General features: G+C 37.8%; 1 protein-coding gene across 1 annotated transcript in view; it reads right to left on the reverse strand.

Annotated features, from left to right (window-relative positions):
• Positions 1-1,883: 1,883 nt before the first annotated feature.
• The window catches only part of LOC124797985 (solute carrier family 2, facilitated glucose transporter member 10-like), a 71,068-nt gene continuing 57,201 nt past the window's right edge, over positions 1,884-15,750 (reverse strand). The window contains exon 7 of the mRNA XM_047261163.1: positions 1,884-9,036. Within this exon, the coding sequence (XP_047117119.1) occupies positions 8,907-9,036 (130 nt within the window). The 3' untranslated portion in view covers positions 1,884-8,906. The remainder of the gene's footprint in view (positions 9,037-15,750) is intronic.

The following is a 15,750-nucleotide window of genomic DNA, read 5'->3' on the forward strand; positions in this document are numbered from 1 at the left end:
TGTTACCCAAGGATTTCTACTAGCCCTCGTCTTTTTACCTACTTCATCCTCTGCTGCCTTCACTATTTCATCCCTCAAAGCTACCCATTCTTCTTCTACTGTATTTCTTTCCCCCACTCCTGTCAATTGTTCCCTTACGCTCTCCTTGAAACTCTGCACAACCTCTGGTTCTTTCAGTTTATCCTGGTCCTATCTCCTTAAATTCCCACCTTTTTGCAATTTCTTCGGTTTTAATCTACAGTTCATAAGCAATAGATTGCGGTAAGGGTCCACATCTGCCCCTGGAAATGTCTTACAATTTAAAACCTGGTTCCTAAATCTCTGTCTTACCATTATATAATCTATCCGATACATTTTAGTATCTCCAGGTTTCTTCCATGTATACAACCTTCTTTTATGATTCTTAAACCAAGTGTTAGCTATGATCAAGTTATGCTCTGTGCAAAATTCTACCAGACGGCTTCATCTTTCATTTCTTACCCCCAATCCGTATTCACCTACTATGTTTCCTTCTCTCCCTTTTCCTACTCTCGAATTCCAGTCACCCATGACTACTAAATTTTCATCTCCCTTCACTACCTGAATAATTTCTTTTATCTCATCATACATTCCATCAATTTCTTCGTCATCTGCAGAGCTACTTGGCATATAAACTTTTACTACTGTAGTAGGCATGGGCTTCGTATCTATCTTGGCCATAATAACGCGTTCACTATGCTTACCCATACTTCTATTTTTTTATTCATTATTAAACCTACTCCTGCATTACCCCTATTTGATTTTGTATTTATAACTCTGTATTCACCTGACCAAAAGTCTTGTTCCTCCTGCCACCGAACTTCACTAATTCCCACTATATCTAACTTTAACCGATCCATTTCCCTTTTTAAATTTTCTAACCTACCTGCCCGATTAAGGGATCTGACATTCCACACTCCGATCCATAGAACGCCAGTTTTCTTTCTCCTGATAACAACATCCTCCTGTGTAGTCCCTGCCCGGAGATCCGAATGGGGGACTATTTTACCTCCGGAATATTTTACCCAAGAGGATGCCCTTATTATTTAACCATACAGTAAAGCTGCATGCCCTCGGGAAAAATAAAGGCTGTAGTTTCTCGTTGCTTTCAGCCGTTCGCCGTACCAGAACAGCAAAACCATTTTGGTTAGTGTTACAAGGCCAGATCAGTCAATCATCCAGACTGTTACCCCTGCAACTACTGAAAAGGCTGCTGCCCCTCTTCAGGAACCACACATTTGTCTGGCCTCTCAACAGATACCCCTCCGTTGTGGTTGCACCTACGGCATGGCTATCTGTATCGTTGAGGCACACAAGCCTCCCCACCAACGGCAAGGTCCATGGTTCATGAAAGATATTGAGGTGAAATTTTCAAGACGGGTAAATCAAACAAGGAGGAATCGAATCAGCACTTACGCCTCTCGTCCATCAAACTCCTCAAACACAGTTGTCTGTTACAGTCTCTACTCACTACTGTTACCTACATTAGTGCAATCTTTTCTTCATTAGATGGTTCATTACTACTTTACATTGCAAAACAATGTTCAGCTTAATATTGTGCCATTTTGATTTGAGACACTACAGATATGGGAGGCAATATATGTTAATGACTTTGTGGAAATTCATATGCCTGATTTTCATTTTACTTTTTTAAAAAATCACAAAATACGGAGGATGGAAGAGATAAGCAATCTACACTACAAAATTGAACCAATGTCAGGGGGAAAACGAAACAAATAACATTACAGGTACATTGTGCAAATTAAATGTAAGTGCAATTGGAGTTTCTCATCACGTGAGTAACTCGAAGGAAACAGATAAAAATCAACACAAATTCACTAAAATATTTTTTTAATATACTGATATTCAAAACATGATATTCATATGTACAATAAATGTCACTGTTACTGAAATACAATTAAGCAACAATTATATTGTGAGTTCAAATAACAACTGTCAATACACAACCAAAATTGAGAAGCACAAAATATAAGGTTTTTCATCTGCCAATTGCATTTATTACAACATGGGAATATTGCCATGAATCAAGAATTTTGTGTGGTTGCTCCAGAAAAATTAAGTATTTTCTTTTTTATGTATAAAACAAATATAAAAATACGGTGCCACAACTGGAAACAACTCAGCATAGCACATCCATTTGATTATGGCACAACCTCTTTATCCTTATTCACAACCATATCAGAAAGAAAGTTTTATTAAAAAAATATTATTTCATTAGAAATATCAACACAGTCAGGCAGCCCTTTCGAGTTCTTTAAATTCAAAGCCCAGTTTGATTCAATATTAAATATTTACATCATGATTAAAATTGCAAAAAAATTAACCACCAGAAATAGAACTATTTGATGTAACAAAAGGAAAATTTTTCAAGCACCGTTATCACATTTTCCTTTATGTTAAACAACATATTTTAGGTTTTAACTTTAACTGTTGTTTTATTGAGTGGATGAAAATGGTGAATAACACTGTGTAATAGTCATAAAAACTATGTTTACATTGCAGGCAATAATCTCTATCATTCACTTGGAGCACAAATTCACTTGCAGCAGAAATTAAGTATTACTGTCTCCTAAATACGAGTTTTTAAGTAGAATTTCATCTGATTGGTTATTTTTATTTGTATCCAGTATTATTTTTAATATGCATCCTAATTTACCTTTGCATACATGTTAAAAACTGTGCAATGATGCTGTATAATGAAAGGACATATTGTCAAGCTCATGTGAAATACAAAATATCTATAAAAAGTTACTATAAGAGCTCTAATCGGTGCATTCACTTTGTCTATAAATTAAAATATTAAGCATGAAGGGGCAGTTAAGAGCATTATTTTTTTTTCACAACAGTAAATAACATTAAATACTTATTAAATGCGAGTCAGAGAAGAATACAGACAATATATAGTAACTGATTTAGTATAAAATATTTTATGGCTTATATGCATAGCTTTGCTGAAAGTAATTACAGAATGTACATTGAAACTCTAAAATACAAGTCTGTCATGGAACTTCAAAATACCCTTTCTTCTACAGGAACATTTCTATAAAACTTATGAGAAACATTACTTAATATTAAAATGAATTAAATAAAACTGACACTTTACAGTAACGGACGTGAGACTTCACAACTACACATTTCAAACAACTGAGACAGGTAGGTAAAAATTATCAATGAACTAAGCTATAGAGACCGACTACTCATGAGTAATAAAACTATTCTTTGCAGACTGAAAGCAACCCTCAGGAACTAAATCAATATTCGTTTTAGCTATCCTCTGTCTAGGCTGTGCCAAATGAATAAATAAAATCTAGAATACGAAGAGTCCCGTTTCATACATAACCCCCTTTATGTTTGTTGAAATTATTTCCCTTCTCACTAACGAATATATATCATTCTTCGGAGAGTAGTTTCCCCTGGCGTATGGAAGGGAGTGGAGAAAAGGAAAAGGGGGCGGGGGGGGGGGGGGGGGGGTGAGAGAGAGGTATTGCAAACATGCTGGTTGTGGGCATTTAATATCTTACCAGACCTTAACAATTACCTGTATGTAATTAACTGATGGTAAACAAAGTGAGTTCAACCACAACTAAAAATATCAACAAAGTCCAGATTGCGATTTGCCACAAACATGAAACATTGAGTTGCAGACAGGAATAAGAAAAAAAAGACTGTTACACACTGAGCATCCTCCAGAGCCTTGTTCAGAAATGAAAGGAAAACACAAGCAGGCACATCTAACACACACATGACCACTATTTCCAATCACTCTGGCCCAACTGCAACTGTTGTGTTGAATGAAAGCAGCAGTCTTGAGTGGGGCAGGAAAGGGAGAGGGATAGCAGGGTACGGGTGGAAGGAGAAAAGAGTGTTATCTGCGGAGCACGCATGGTCTAGAAAGCGGTAAGAGAAGACTGGGGAACTGGCAATAGCGTGCAATGAAGGGGAATACGAGTTGCTTGGAGGTGATAGGACAAAGGGGGAAGAAACTGTTGGGTGGAGGGTTGGGGAGCGTATGTTATCATAGGTTGAGTCCATGATAACTTCGAGAGCTGTGAGTGTGTTCTAAGGATAATTCCCATGTGTGCACTTCAGAAAACCTGGTGGTGGAGAGGAGGATCCAGATGGCCCAGGTTGTCAAGCAGCCTTTGAAATCAAGCATGCTATGTTCAGTTGCATGTTGTGCCACTTGCTCTTGGCCACAGTTTGGCAGTGTTATTCATACTGATGGACAATGGTTGTTGCCTCCAAATTGTGCCTAAGACCACAGTGGAACATCCTGAGACACAACTGCAGCTGAACATAATGTGCCTGTTTGACACCGCTTGATTTCAATGGCTGCTTGACACCTTGAACCATTTGCATCCTCCTATCCACCACCATCTTTTCTGAACTGTGCAGATGGAATTTATCCTTACAACACAGTACCTGCCCCCGAAATTATCCTGGCCTCAACCTACGATAAACTATTGTCACCACGCCTTCCATCCAGCAATTTCCATCCCCTCTGTCCAATCACCTTCTCCCAATTCACATCCCCCAATCTCACTGTGTGCTTCTCTCTGCCAATGCTCCCACCAGTCTTCCCCCCCCCCCCCCCCCCCCTCCACCTACAAGCTCCCAATGCTGCACCTCCCACACTTTTCCTGCTGCTTTCTAGCGTCTGCATGCTCTGCCAAACAACACCTTCTCACCCCCTACCTATACCCTGCTACCCCTCCCCCTTAACTGCTTTCGTTCAATGCAACAGCTGTAGTGTGGTCAAAGCAGCGGAGATAGTGGTCATGTTTGTATGAGGTGCGCCTGTTTGTGTGAATGTGAGTTTCTCATTCTTTTCTGAATGCTTTGGCCAAAAGCTCAGTCTGTGTCTGTAACAGACTTTCCACTGTGCTTGTCTGCAGCTCAATGTGTCATCTTTACAGTGTGTAGCAGTCTATGCTTTTCATAACTGATGATACTCCAAACTGGACTTCTCACTGTTTTATAATTAAAAATGTGATTTTAATAGTAACTGTTAATGAGATTTCAAATAATGCTCTGTTTCTTGAACATTCATGTTTTAACAAACTGGATTCTTGTCTTCTGCACTTAAGTGATAGATCAAACTTTATAATCACATGGTTACATCATGGAAAGCAATAATTTGTAGCACTGCGAATTCCTTTGTTGACAATTGTGTAAAACAGGGATAATTTAATTCTGTAGCTGAAACACTCATCTTACAGAGGTAGTGCTGACTAGCAGTTTGGCACTAAACACATTTCGATTACTGTAACTATTGTTCATAATTTTTTACCATTGCAAACATATTCCCACAGTTAACATTATGTTCTCACACACACGAGTGCGTGGTACAGTGTTCAGCTATGTAGTGAATGGTTGAGTTTTTTTCATACAACTGTTTCAGTTACAGAATTATATTTACTACTCTTGGACATATTGTATGAAATGAAAATTTTCAGTGATCAGTTTTGTTGCTTGTACATCTTCATTGAATACAGTTTTTTCTCCACTGAAAGATAAAATATTTACACAACTGGCTTCAGAGAATGAGTATCCCACTACACTGCTGAAGATCAGTACTGAAGGCCATAGAAAACTGAACTGTTGGTAAACACAAAAATCAATACAAAACATACTACACAAATCTATCATCACAAATTCATCATTACTGTATATTTTAGAAACAAAATAATTATGGACAAACAGAGGCAGGAAGAGGTGGACACAGAGAGGGAGAGGAGGAGGACGTGTGTTCATCAATATGTCTTGAATGCACGCACAGGCGAAGCTGCAAGGAAAAGACAACAGTCTGGTCGTTCTTGGATAGTTGTTGCCTATTCTGCAAGACAACAAAAGACTGAGTTGGCGGTCATTTGTGCACGAGATATGCTTGCTAGTGTGTGCCAATGGTGTATGTCTCTCATTTACTGATGAAGGCTGTGGCCAAAAGCTTTATGTAAGCATCATTTAATTGTGCCTGTCTGCAACTTGACGTATCTTCTACATGGTAGGTAGCAATCCTAAAAGTCTCAGCAGGCAATGGAGTCTGCCCCCCATCCCCTCTGTCCAAACCTTACCCTGTGTCTGGTTCTTAGTAAGCTACCACATTTTAAACTGATTAGCAAAGTTTTGTTCTTCTCTATTTTGTGCAAGTTTCATTCTGTATATTTACTGATTGTATGAGAGGGATTCAAATTGCATGCAAGACTCACTGACTGACAAAGTTCCATTTGTCACAGTCCAATGATTTATAGTTGGACTGTTGCTCATAATTATTGAACAGTAGCTACCTGATCTTCCGGTGCATTCATTTGCTATACCGTACATATACGATGAAGATCGTCCTGAAATGTTCTTATGAAATTTACCTTGTTACAAATGCTGGTAGTGAAACAGTTTATATAGAACATAGGGAATTTTATTGTCCTTAACTGTTTTTGTGTCCCTACTTTGTCTGATTTGGTGATAGGTTGATGTGTATTTTTCATGTTCCTGAAGTACTTTCCTCTATTATGATACGTAATGTACTTACTGAATAAATAACAACTTGCTCAAACTAATAGATAAAATTTTCAGATACCTGAGGAGACCAGATGTAACTTACTGTAGAAATGCCACATCTATTGTTTGCAGGAATTCACTAAATTCTGAGATTCCAGACTGTTTACAATGCATCACATATAAATATCAAATACAGATTCATACATGCACCAGCCAAGGCTCACTCCACCTATTGCATTGGAGTAACTTGTAAACTTTGTATTTTCTAAATACTAACAAGGTCTTGACTGTTAGTTACAGCCAACAACTATTTAAAAAATGAGAACTACAGAGCTCTGTGGTATACTAAGTCTGGATATTTGTGCATGATAATGAAAAATTACATTACTTATTTGCAGAAAAGGAAGGAATGAGAGGACCTGTTGAGCAATGAGCACAATCTGTATGTGGAATTTCTAATAACATTCAAATCATCACCTTGTTTTTCTCTTCACAATTCTATAAAACCCCTGACACAACAACTTTACCACCTGCTTGATTATCAAATGAAAAAGAGAAGCCGGTACAGTTAAGGCAGCTGGATGTAGCAAAATACAGTTCATAAATAATAAAAGCAGTAAAGAAAATGTAAGTGTGCATTCACTCGTGCACGCACACACACACACACACACACACACACACACACACACACACACACACACACACACACACACACACACACACACACACACAGAGCTACTGAAAATGGTCCGACATTTAAAGGTAAAAAATTTCTGTACACAACACTAAAAATTGAGTCAAAAGGCATTACACTGACAAAATGTTGGAATAATTGATAAAGTTATAAGAGAACAAAGGTTATACCATCATAAATATTTAGGAAATGTTAAGCTAACTAACATAGTTAACTTTATAGTACAAAATTATATTTTTCTAAATTTGTTTTCTTGACTAAGCAAAGAACAGTTCCTAGAAAGGGTGACTTGTATCTGCTGGAATCTGCATCTATAAATGAAATTCTTTTATGACTAAACTGAAGCAAGACAACTCTTATTATCTGTTTAAGACCCAACAGATTTTTTTTTAAATATTCATCTATGAGAAACTTGTACATCACTTAGCAATTATTTAAAATAACACACTGCTGACTAAATACAAACAAGAGGTCTAAAATATTTTCACAAAACTTAAAATATAATTAAAGTCTTAAAATTTAATTAAAGTAATGTTAAAGCTGAAGCAAATATCTCCTTACATTCTACAATACTTTTATATTTCCAGTATAAAATGAAAAAGAAAAACATTATAAACACAAAAGTTACATTCTTAAAGCAGTATTGATGAGGCAGTGTGCAATAGTGAATAAAGTTACTTGATGAATGACCACGTCAAAATGTGTCATAGTATAAACTTGTTTACAGTGAGTATGAGAAAAATATTTACATTACATAAAAGTTACTTGCCCTTCTGACAGGAAGCACAAAGTTCAGGATATGCCTAATACATAAAGGTTGAAATGTACAGCAAGACAAACATTTTACAAAACTAGTTTATAAGGGGAAGAAACAGTTACCTCAGTATAATACGCAGGAACGTGTACATCATTTACATACAAAATTGGTGCAATTGTTTTAAATATGATTAGAGAGAATGTCAACTGGTTCAATTCATGTTACATAAGCCCAGTAATAGGAGCAGATCAGTATGTTCAAACTGTCTATGAATTACCAGCATGTAACATAATGACAGGATATTAATAATGTGTAGCATCAGGAATAATGTTGATATTATTCGAGAGCCAAGAGAGAATTTTGAATACAATGCACTACTACTTCAGTAAAAGATTCGGCCTTAGTAGTAGAGTTCCATCGCAAAATTCGATGAATAGTTGTATTAATGGGAAACTTACTATATTAATCCTGAAAGAACATGATTAATTTCCAAATCTATTTTCAAGTCTACTTTAGGAACACAGTGTAACCCCCAAAGAGAAAGCCCTTATTTGTGCATTCTGAACTTGGATTTACCATTATGTCACTACCACATTGTGTGATACAACTGTCATTACGTTTTTATTATTCTGTGTTTCTCAAGTAATTGTGACCAACAGCTTCAGCTAACCTTCAGGTGTTATGACCTTTGGGATGCAGCTTTTTCAAATCTCAGCAATACAAGGCCTAATGTGACAGCTTTGCTGGGGGGTTTCCTAGCATGTATTTTTGCATCTCACTGTCCTGAGGATCTCTACACTTTGACAGAAGTTACAAAAGTCAAATAAGCTGCCAAACATTATGAAGCCATATAAAGTCATATGCTGTCATTGTGTTCAAAGCTGCAAGTGGTAATAAAATAAATTACAATATATATCTTCAAATTACTGTGCTCTCCATTCCAGAATGAGAAACTTGACGATACTGTCTTGATTTGTGCAGAAGCCACTCATTATTACTTAAGCATGGCAGACCATGGAGATTTTGGTACATTCGTGTTTTGGGGGACCTGAAATGAGAAAAGAAAAATGAAGAGCTAATCTAGACTTGTGCAATACATAAAGAAATATTTCCTAAAGCAAAAATCAAAAGTCAAATACAGAGATTGATGGTATGTGAGACACAGAAGAGGTGCTTACTATTGAATCACTGACACAGTAACAGTAAACATATCTCTATCACTGGAAGGAAATAGCAATAGGAAATATTAAATGGTAAAAGAAAAATGTGTTGATATATCCTGTTCATCTTGCCTACTGACAAGGTAATGTGTTTTAAGTTCAACCGCAAGAGAACGCATTCTTTTTTCTCCTCTGTTTTAGTACCTCTCACTTACACCACAGTTACCAATATCTCTGACAAGTTTTATGTAAGCATTTTTAATAATGTGTGCTGCAATCACATGTGAAATATTTATGACAGAAATTCCTCTACAAAGTAAGTACAAATACATTACTACTAGCATCAGTGCAAAAACAAATTTACCACTAGCAAGACACAAAAAAGGAACAAGAAGGATCTAAACCTCTGTCCACTGTTCAGTGCCTCCTCCGTGTGTTGAGTGCTAAACCTCTGTGTTGAGTGCTAAGTCTATTTCACACACACATCCCTATCTTGAGTTAACATTTTTACCTTATGACAGTGAATGTCAGTCAGTCTTTTGCATATCTACAATGACTGCCTTGTGCAATTAGTGTGTCTTCACTCTATGAATGAAAGAGCACACAAAACAACTACTATCAGAAAGAAACTGATTGCATGAACTTCAAGTGCCACTTTGTAAAAGTAACAACAGAGAAATTGTTACATCACTACTTGGCAGAATGGCTGAATGTGCAGTTGTCATTATGGATGGTGACTGAATGAACAATGTAGTGCATTTACTGTAACTGAATTCCACAACCTGAAACTTTCAAAGAGCTGTCAAGTAAGCATCCTCAATAGTACAAAACACACTGTATTATATGTACGGAATATCACAATGAGGGTGATTTAATACACCAAACAATCTTATTAGAAACAGAATGTCCTATCAAAAAGTGCTGCAGTTTTCATTACAAAAAAAATCACTAACACTCCTTCAATATTAGTGAATGTAAACAGCTTTATTGCTCAACATTCAGTTACCACAAGTTCTTTATTCAGATAATCTTACAACTGATTTTCCTCCAAAAACTCAATACTAAACATAGATACTTTATTCAATGCTTAGCTTATTTTAAACTGGTGGAAATTAGGTATATAGATGAGGGAGGGATAATACACTAATGAACAACTCTTTGAGAAATAGCTGTTGTGTTGGAGAAAAAAGTTCTGTCAACATATCAAATGGAATAGTTCACTTTGTCACGACAGGGGTTGTCAGACCTTTTGCTGGTCACCTGCATGACTGTCGACCACAGTATGGGCATGACAAGCAACATCAACAAATCTGATCATACAAAATTTTTAAGGCTTTTGTGGCCACTTGTTGACAAACAGTCTGTTGGCTTTTGTCTCGGGTTCTTCGGTCGACGTTTGTCTAATGATTTTACTGACATTTCGTCAGAACGAGTGGCTGCCGTTTTCAAAGCTTCACCCACCATTGCTGGTGGTGAACTGGATCTGATCATGCCCATGTTGCACATGCCCAACATATAAAATACTCCATTTTTGAGTCAATTTAGGAATAAACCAACACCTCCATGTCAATTGCTGTAGGTAGCAGGAAATTGTGACAGGGGTGCCATCAACTATCACAAATTGTAACAGCAGACACACTTGCCACAGTACAGAAAACTGCTTACCAGTTCAATGTTGGACACTGAACCGATATGTTATCCAAACTGTAAGCTATGGGGTAAAGAAGCTATCACCTCCAATATGTGTACCACTGCTTGCAACCCATCTTCACAGAATGGAAAGAAAATTAGGGTTTGATGTCCTCTCAGAGGCCTTGACATCCATTTGTTGTAGAATCTTGAAGTATACTCTGAGTTCAAACATAACCAAATATCTGTAACAGAATAACCTCCTCCAAGCCAATCAGCAAGATACCGAAAACATAAGTCATCTGAAACCCAACTTCTACAAGTCTCACACGACATATTGAAAGCTATGGATCAAGGCAGACAGGTCGATGCTGTATCCCTCGATTTCCGAAAATTATTTGAATCAGTACCATATCTATGCTTATTATCAAAGTTACAAGGGTATGGGGTATCAAGCAAAATTTATGATTGGGCTGAGAATTTTTTGGTAGAAAGAATGGAGCATGGTATCTCAGATGGAGAGCCATTGACATAAATTCATGTGTGTCCCAGGCAAGGGTGTTCTGAGCAACCCTGTTCAAGTTCTGTATCAATGATCTTGCAGACAATATTAATAGTAAGCTCAGCCTTTTTGCGGATGATGCAGTTATCTATTATCAAATACTATCTGAAAAAAGCTGTCCAAATATTTAGACAGCTCTTGATAGATTTCAAAGAGGCGCAACTTGCTTTAAATGTTGAGCAATGTAAAATTGTGCACTGCCCAAATGGAAAAAAGAAGCTTAGTATCCTATGACTATGATATCAATGAGCTGCATTTGTAATCATTTGATTCATACAAATACATGCGTGTAACGATGTGTAGGGGTATGAAATAGAATGATCAGACAGTCTCTGTCATAGAAAAAGCAGTTGGCAGACTGATAAATTGGCAGAATACTAGAGAGATGCAATCAGTCTACAATTGAGACTGCACACAAATCACTTGTGTGACATATCCTAGAATATTGCTCAAGTGTGTGGAACCTCTACCAAACAGGACTAACAAGGGATATTGAAAAGATAATGAAGGGCTTTGCGTTACCCATGGGAGAGACTATAACACAACTGGACAAGTAAAAAGAAGAGAGATTAATGATGCTAATATTGTGTAACAGTGATAGCATCAGTTCTCATGCCTTGAAGAACAAATACGAAGAGGTATTATACTAAGACTTTATCCTATTACCTATTCTAGTGTCCGATTATAATGTAATATAAATTATGTATGAGATAGTTAAGAGACACGCATCTATTACTCTATCTTCAGGCCACGAATGGCCTACCGGGACCATCCGACCGGTTTGTCATCCTCAGTGGAGGATGTGGATAGGAGGGGCGTGGGGTCAGCACACCGCTCTCCCAGTTGTTATGATGGTATTCTTGACCGAAGCCGCTACTATTCGGTCGAGTAACTCCTCAATTGGCATCACGAGGCTGAGTGCACGCCGAAAAATGGCAACAGCACATGACGGCCTGAACGGTCATCCATCCAAGTGCCGACCACGCCCAACAGCACTTAACTTCGGTGATCTCACGGGAACCAGTGTATCCACTGCGGCAAGGTTGTTGCCAGTTCCTGACTCATAAGATATGTAATTATTAATGGGCTCTAATTGGAATTGTTGGTATTACATGAAGTAGACCTAAGCATCTAAAAATAATCCCGAAGCCCATAGGTGTTCAGTGGTGAATATAAAGGAAAAAATATAATATGATTGATAGACTTTGACTGAAATTGTCAATTATTACTGTAAAGCTTCAAATAATTGTTGATTAACTGATGTGCTTAGCATAATTTCGTATAAAATTAAATAATTCAGAAAGACTTTGACCAGCTGTGTCGACTGCGTACAAAAGGTAATTCTAGAGGTGTTGATTTTAATTGTTAAGAATACACTATATGGGCAGAGTGTACAGTTGGTATAGCCATTACTGGATCCACGTGACATGTGGCTAGTGGGGAAGCTACAGTATGAACCTACAGTATGGTACAGTATGAACCTTTTCTGCCAGATGATAACATAAAAAATTGATGATTTATTCGAGAGAAAGAACTTCACAAATTGAGCAGGTCAACAGTGTGTTGGTCCACCTCTGCCCTTATGCAAGTAGTTATTTGGTTTGGCATTGATTGATAGAGTTGTTGGATGTCCTCCTGAGGGATATCATGCCAAATTCTGTCCAACTGGTGCACTAGATCATCAAAATCCCAAGCTGGTTGGAAGGCCTTCCCATAATGCTCCAAATGTCCTCAACTGGAGAGAGACCTGGTAACCTTTCCGGTTAAAGTAGGGTTTGGCGAGCATGATCTTGCTGAAATGTAAGCCCAGGATGACTTGCCACAAAAGGCAACAAAATGGGGCACAGAATATCAGTGACATACCACTGTGCGGTAAGGGTGCTGCAGATGACAATCAAAGGGGTCTTGCTATGACAAAAAGTGGCATCCCACCATCACTCCTCATTGTCAGGCCATATGGCAAACAAGTCAGGTTAGTAACCCACTGCTGTCTGGGATTTGTCCAGACATATCTTCAGCCTAGAATCCCATTGACAGGAGCAGAATTGTCTTCAGGGATGAGTCCCACTTTGAACTGAGCCCAGATGACCAATGAAGATGTGTCTGGATATGCCCTGGATATCGACCTGTCACCCGCCATATGGCCTGACAACCAGAAGTGATGGTCTGGGGTGCCATTTCTTAATCTATTAAAATCTCATTAATATCAGACAAATATGTTTCAAGCTATAATATTTTAAAGTGAATAGTTTCTAGGATAGATGCCCAAAACTCAGACCATCTTGTGTGGCGCACAACAGCGAGAAACTGCGTGTGTTTTGCTGCACTGTTCACCTTTTTGCAACATCTGATACATCATTTCTGTACGATAATTCTTGCCCTTTCATTACATACATGTTTGTACCATGAGTACTTTGTACATAATTAAATCAGTTTACAAATAGCTGGGCATATATGCCATTTTCTGTTCCATGTGGCTGCGACTGGAACGTATTGATTCTCTGTAAATTGAAGGTGGAGGAGGGGGGAAAGGAAAGGAAAGGAAAGGGAAGGGATTACTGATGTAAGTTGCATTGGGACATTATGTAGAATCAGTGTAGTTCATCAACCGCTGCATCGTGAGACACAATGTTACCGCAACTGCGCGGACTTTCTCAGCACACCTCATGGCCAATCAACATTCCCTATAAGTGCTTCCTATCCACAGTCTCTGTCCATTTCCTCCATGCTAGCTGCCGTGGGATTCCCCTAGGAGGTTGGATGTACTTGTGCATTCACACCGAGGAATGTGGATCTACTGCCCATTCATACAAGTCTATCAATTCATTGCAGTGGTATGGAGAGGCAGTCTTGTGAAGTACTTCTGAACACATTTTCCGAATATTATCTCGTGCAGCAAGTTCGACATCTCACAAGCCATGGAAATATTTTCAACCTTGTAGCTATGGGCAGGCCTGACATTTTTGACGGTGTCACTACAGAGGTCAGGTTTAGTGATCATGATGTCATCACACTGGTTACTGGAGTTAACAGACCCACAAAGAATGCTACAAGAGGTTTTGTACTGGAAAGAATAGATGAGCAGTTATTAGCATCCTACTTAGACAATGAATGGACAACATTATTTCAAATATTGTGGATGTAGAAGAATTATGGGCAGAGTTTGTTAAATAGTGCTCTGGAGAAATGTGTGCCAAGGAAGTGTATTAAGGGCAGAAAAGATCGTGCACGGTTAAATAACAAAAGTCAGAAAACGCTGAGGAAACAGAGACTGTTGCACTCTCAGAGCAAATAAATGATGAAGAAATGGTGACAGGTGAAAGTTTGTAGAAACTGATGTGTCTATAAAAAGATGGATGCACAAAGCATACACCAGCTTCCAGAGTCACACACGATGCATTGAAACAGTTCCAAGACAGATTTTATTTCCGGCATGTAAGTGATGTCAATGTGGTAACTACTGTGGCATCTTGAACTAACAACTGTAAACAACAGATGCGCTTTCAACCAGACACATGTGAGCAGGTAGTGCTAAGCAGTGGACATCCACCCATAGTGTGCCAACACTGTTGTGTAACAAATTGCAGTGGAATAACATGTCTAAATCAGTGTTCAAGACATTCTTAAAACAAGCGTTCAAGACATTCTCCATACTGTTTTGAAGGAGAGAAAAGTGTGTGTAAAGTTTGTCTCACACACCTTGACTCCAAAACTAAAAAGACACATTTGGATTATATAAGTTTTCTACATGTTACTTACACTTTTGTGTAGATCATGGGTTTGATTCATCATAATGAGTATGTTACAAAAATGATCAATTAATTTCAGTGAGAAACATTACGAGAAAAAAACTGTGGATCAGGAAAAGCCTTACACACAAAATTCCAATAGTCTAAATTCCAAACTAAGCAAATGCATTGATATAAAAGGGGATTACAATGAAAAATAAATTTTCTTTTGTCCTAAAGAATACAGTCCAATGTTCATTATGACTAGCAGATGCGTAAGGGAAGGGCCATTGCCACTTTCTTAGCATCACTCACAAATGGAGCTAATTCTGGAGCATATGAATTAGGGGAGATATCTTACCATTCATCATTTTGTAACAATCTGTTTCCATTAATAGGGCTGTACATATCTGTGACTCATTTATACTAATGTTCACTGTCAAGTTCCAGGAACATTTTTTATTGGAGATCACATGTATGAATGTGACTATGGCAACTGTTATTGAAAATCAATTGGTCTGCAAGGATGTTATTTTAAACAAAGCAATTCATACACTATTATTTATCAGTGACCGAAGTGTTACAACTCTTCTGGAGAGGATCTGTTAGAAGTAAAGAAGGAAGATTAAGATTTAATTTTCCACTTACAACTAGATCATTAGACACAGAGAACAAGTCTGGAC

The sequence above is a fragment of the Schistocerca piceifrons genome, chromosome 5 (genome assembly GCF_021461385.2).
Source record: "Schistocerca piceifrons isolate TAMUIC-IGC-003096 chromosome 5, iqSchPice1.1, whole genome shotgun sequence".
Lineage (NCBI taxonomy): Eukaryota > Metazoa > Arthropoda > Insecta > Orthoptera > Acrididae > Schistocerca > Schistocerca piceifrons.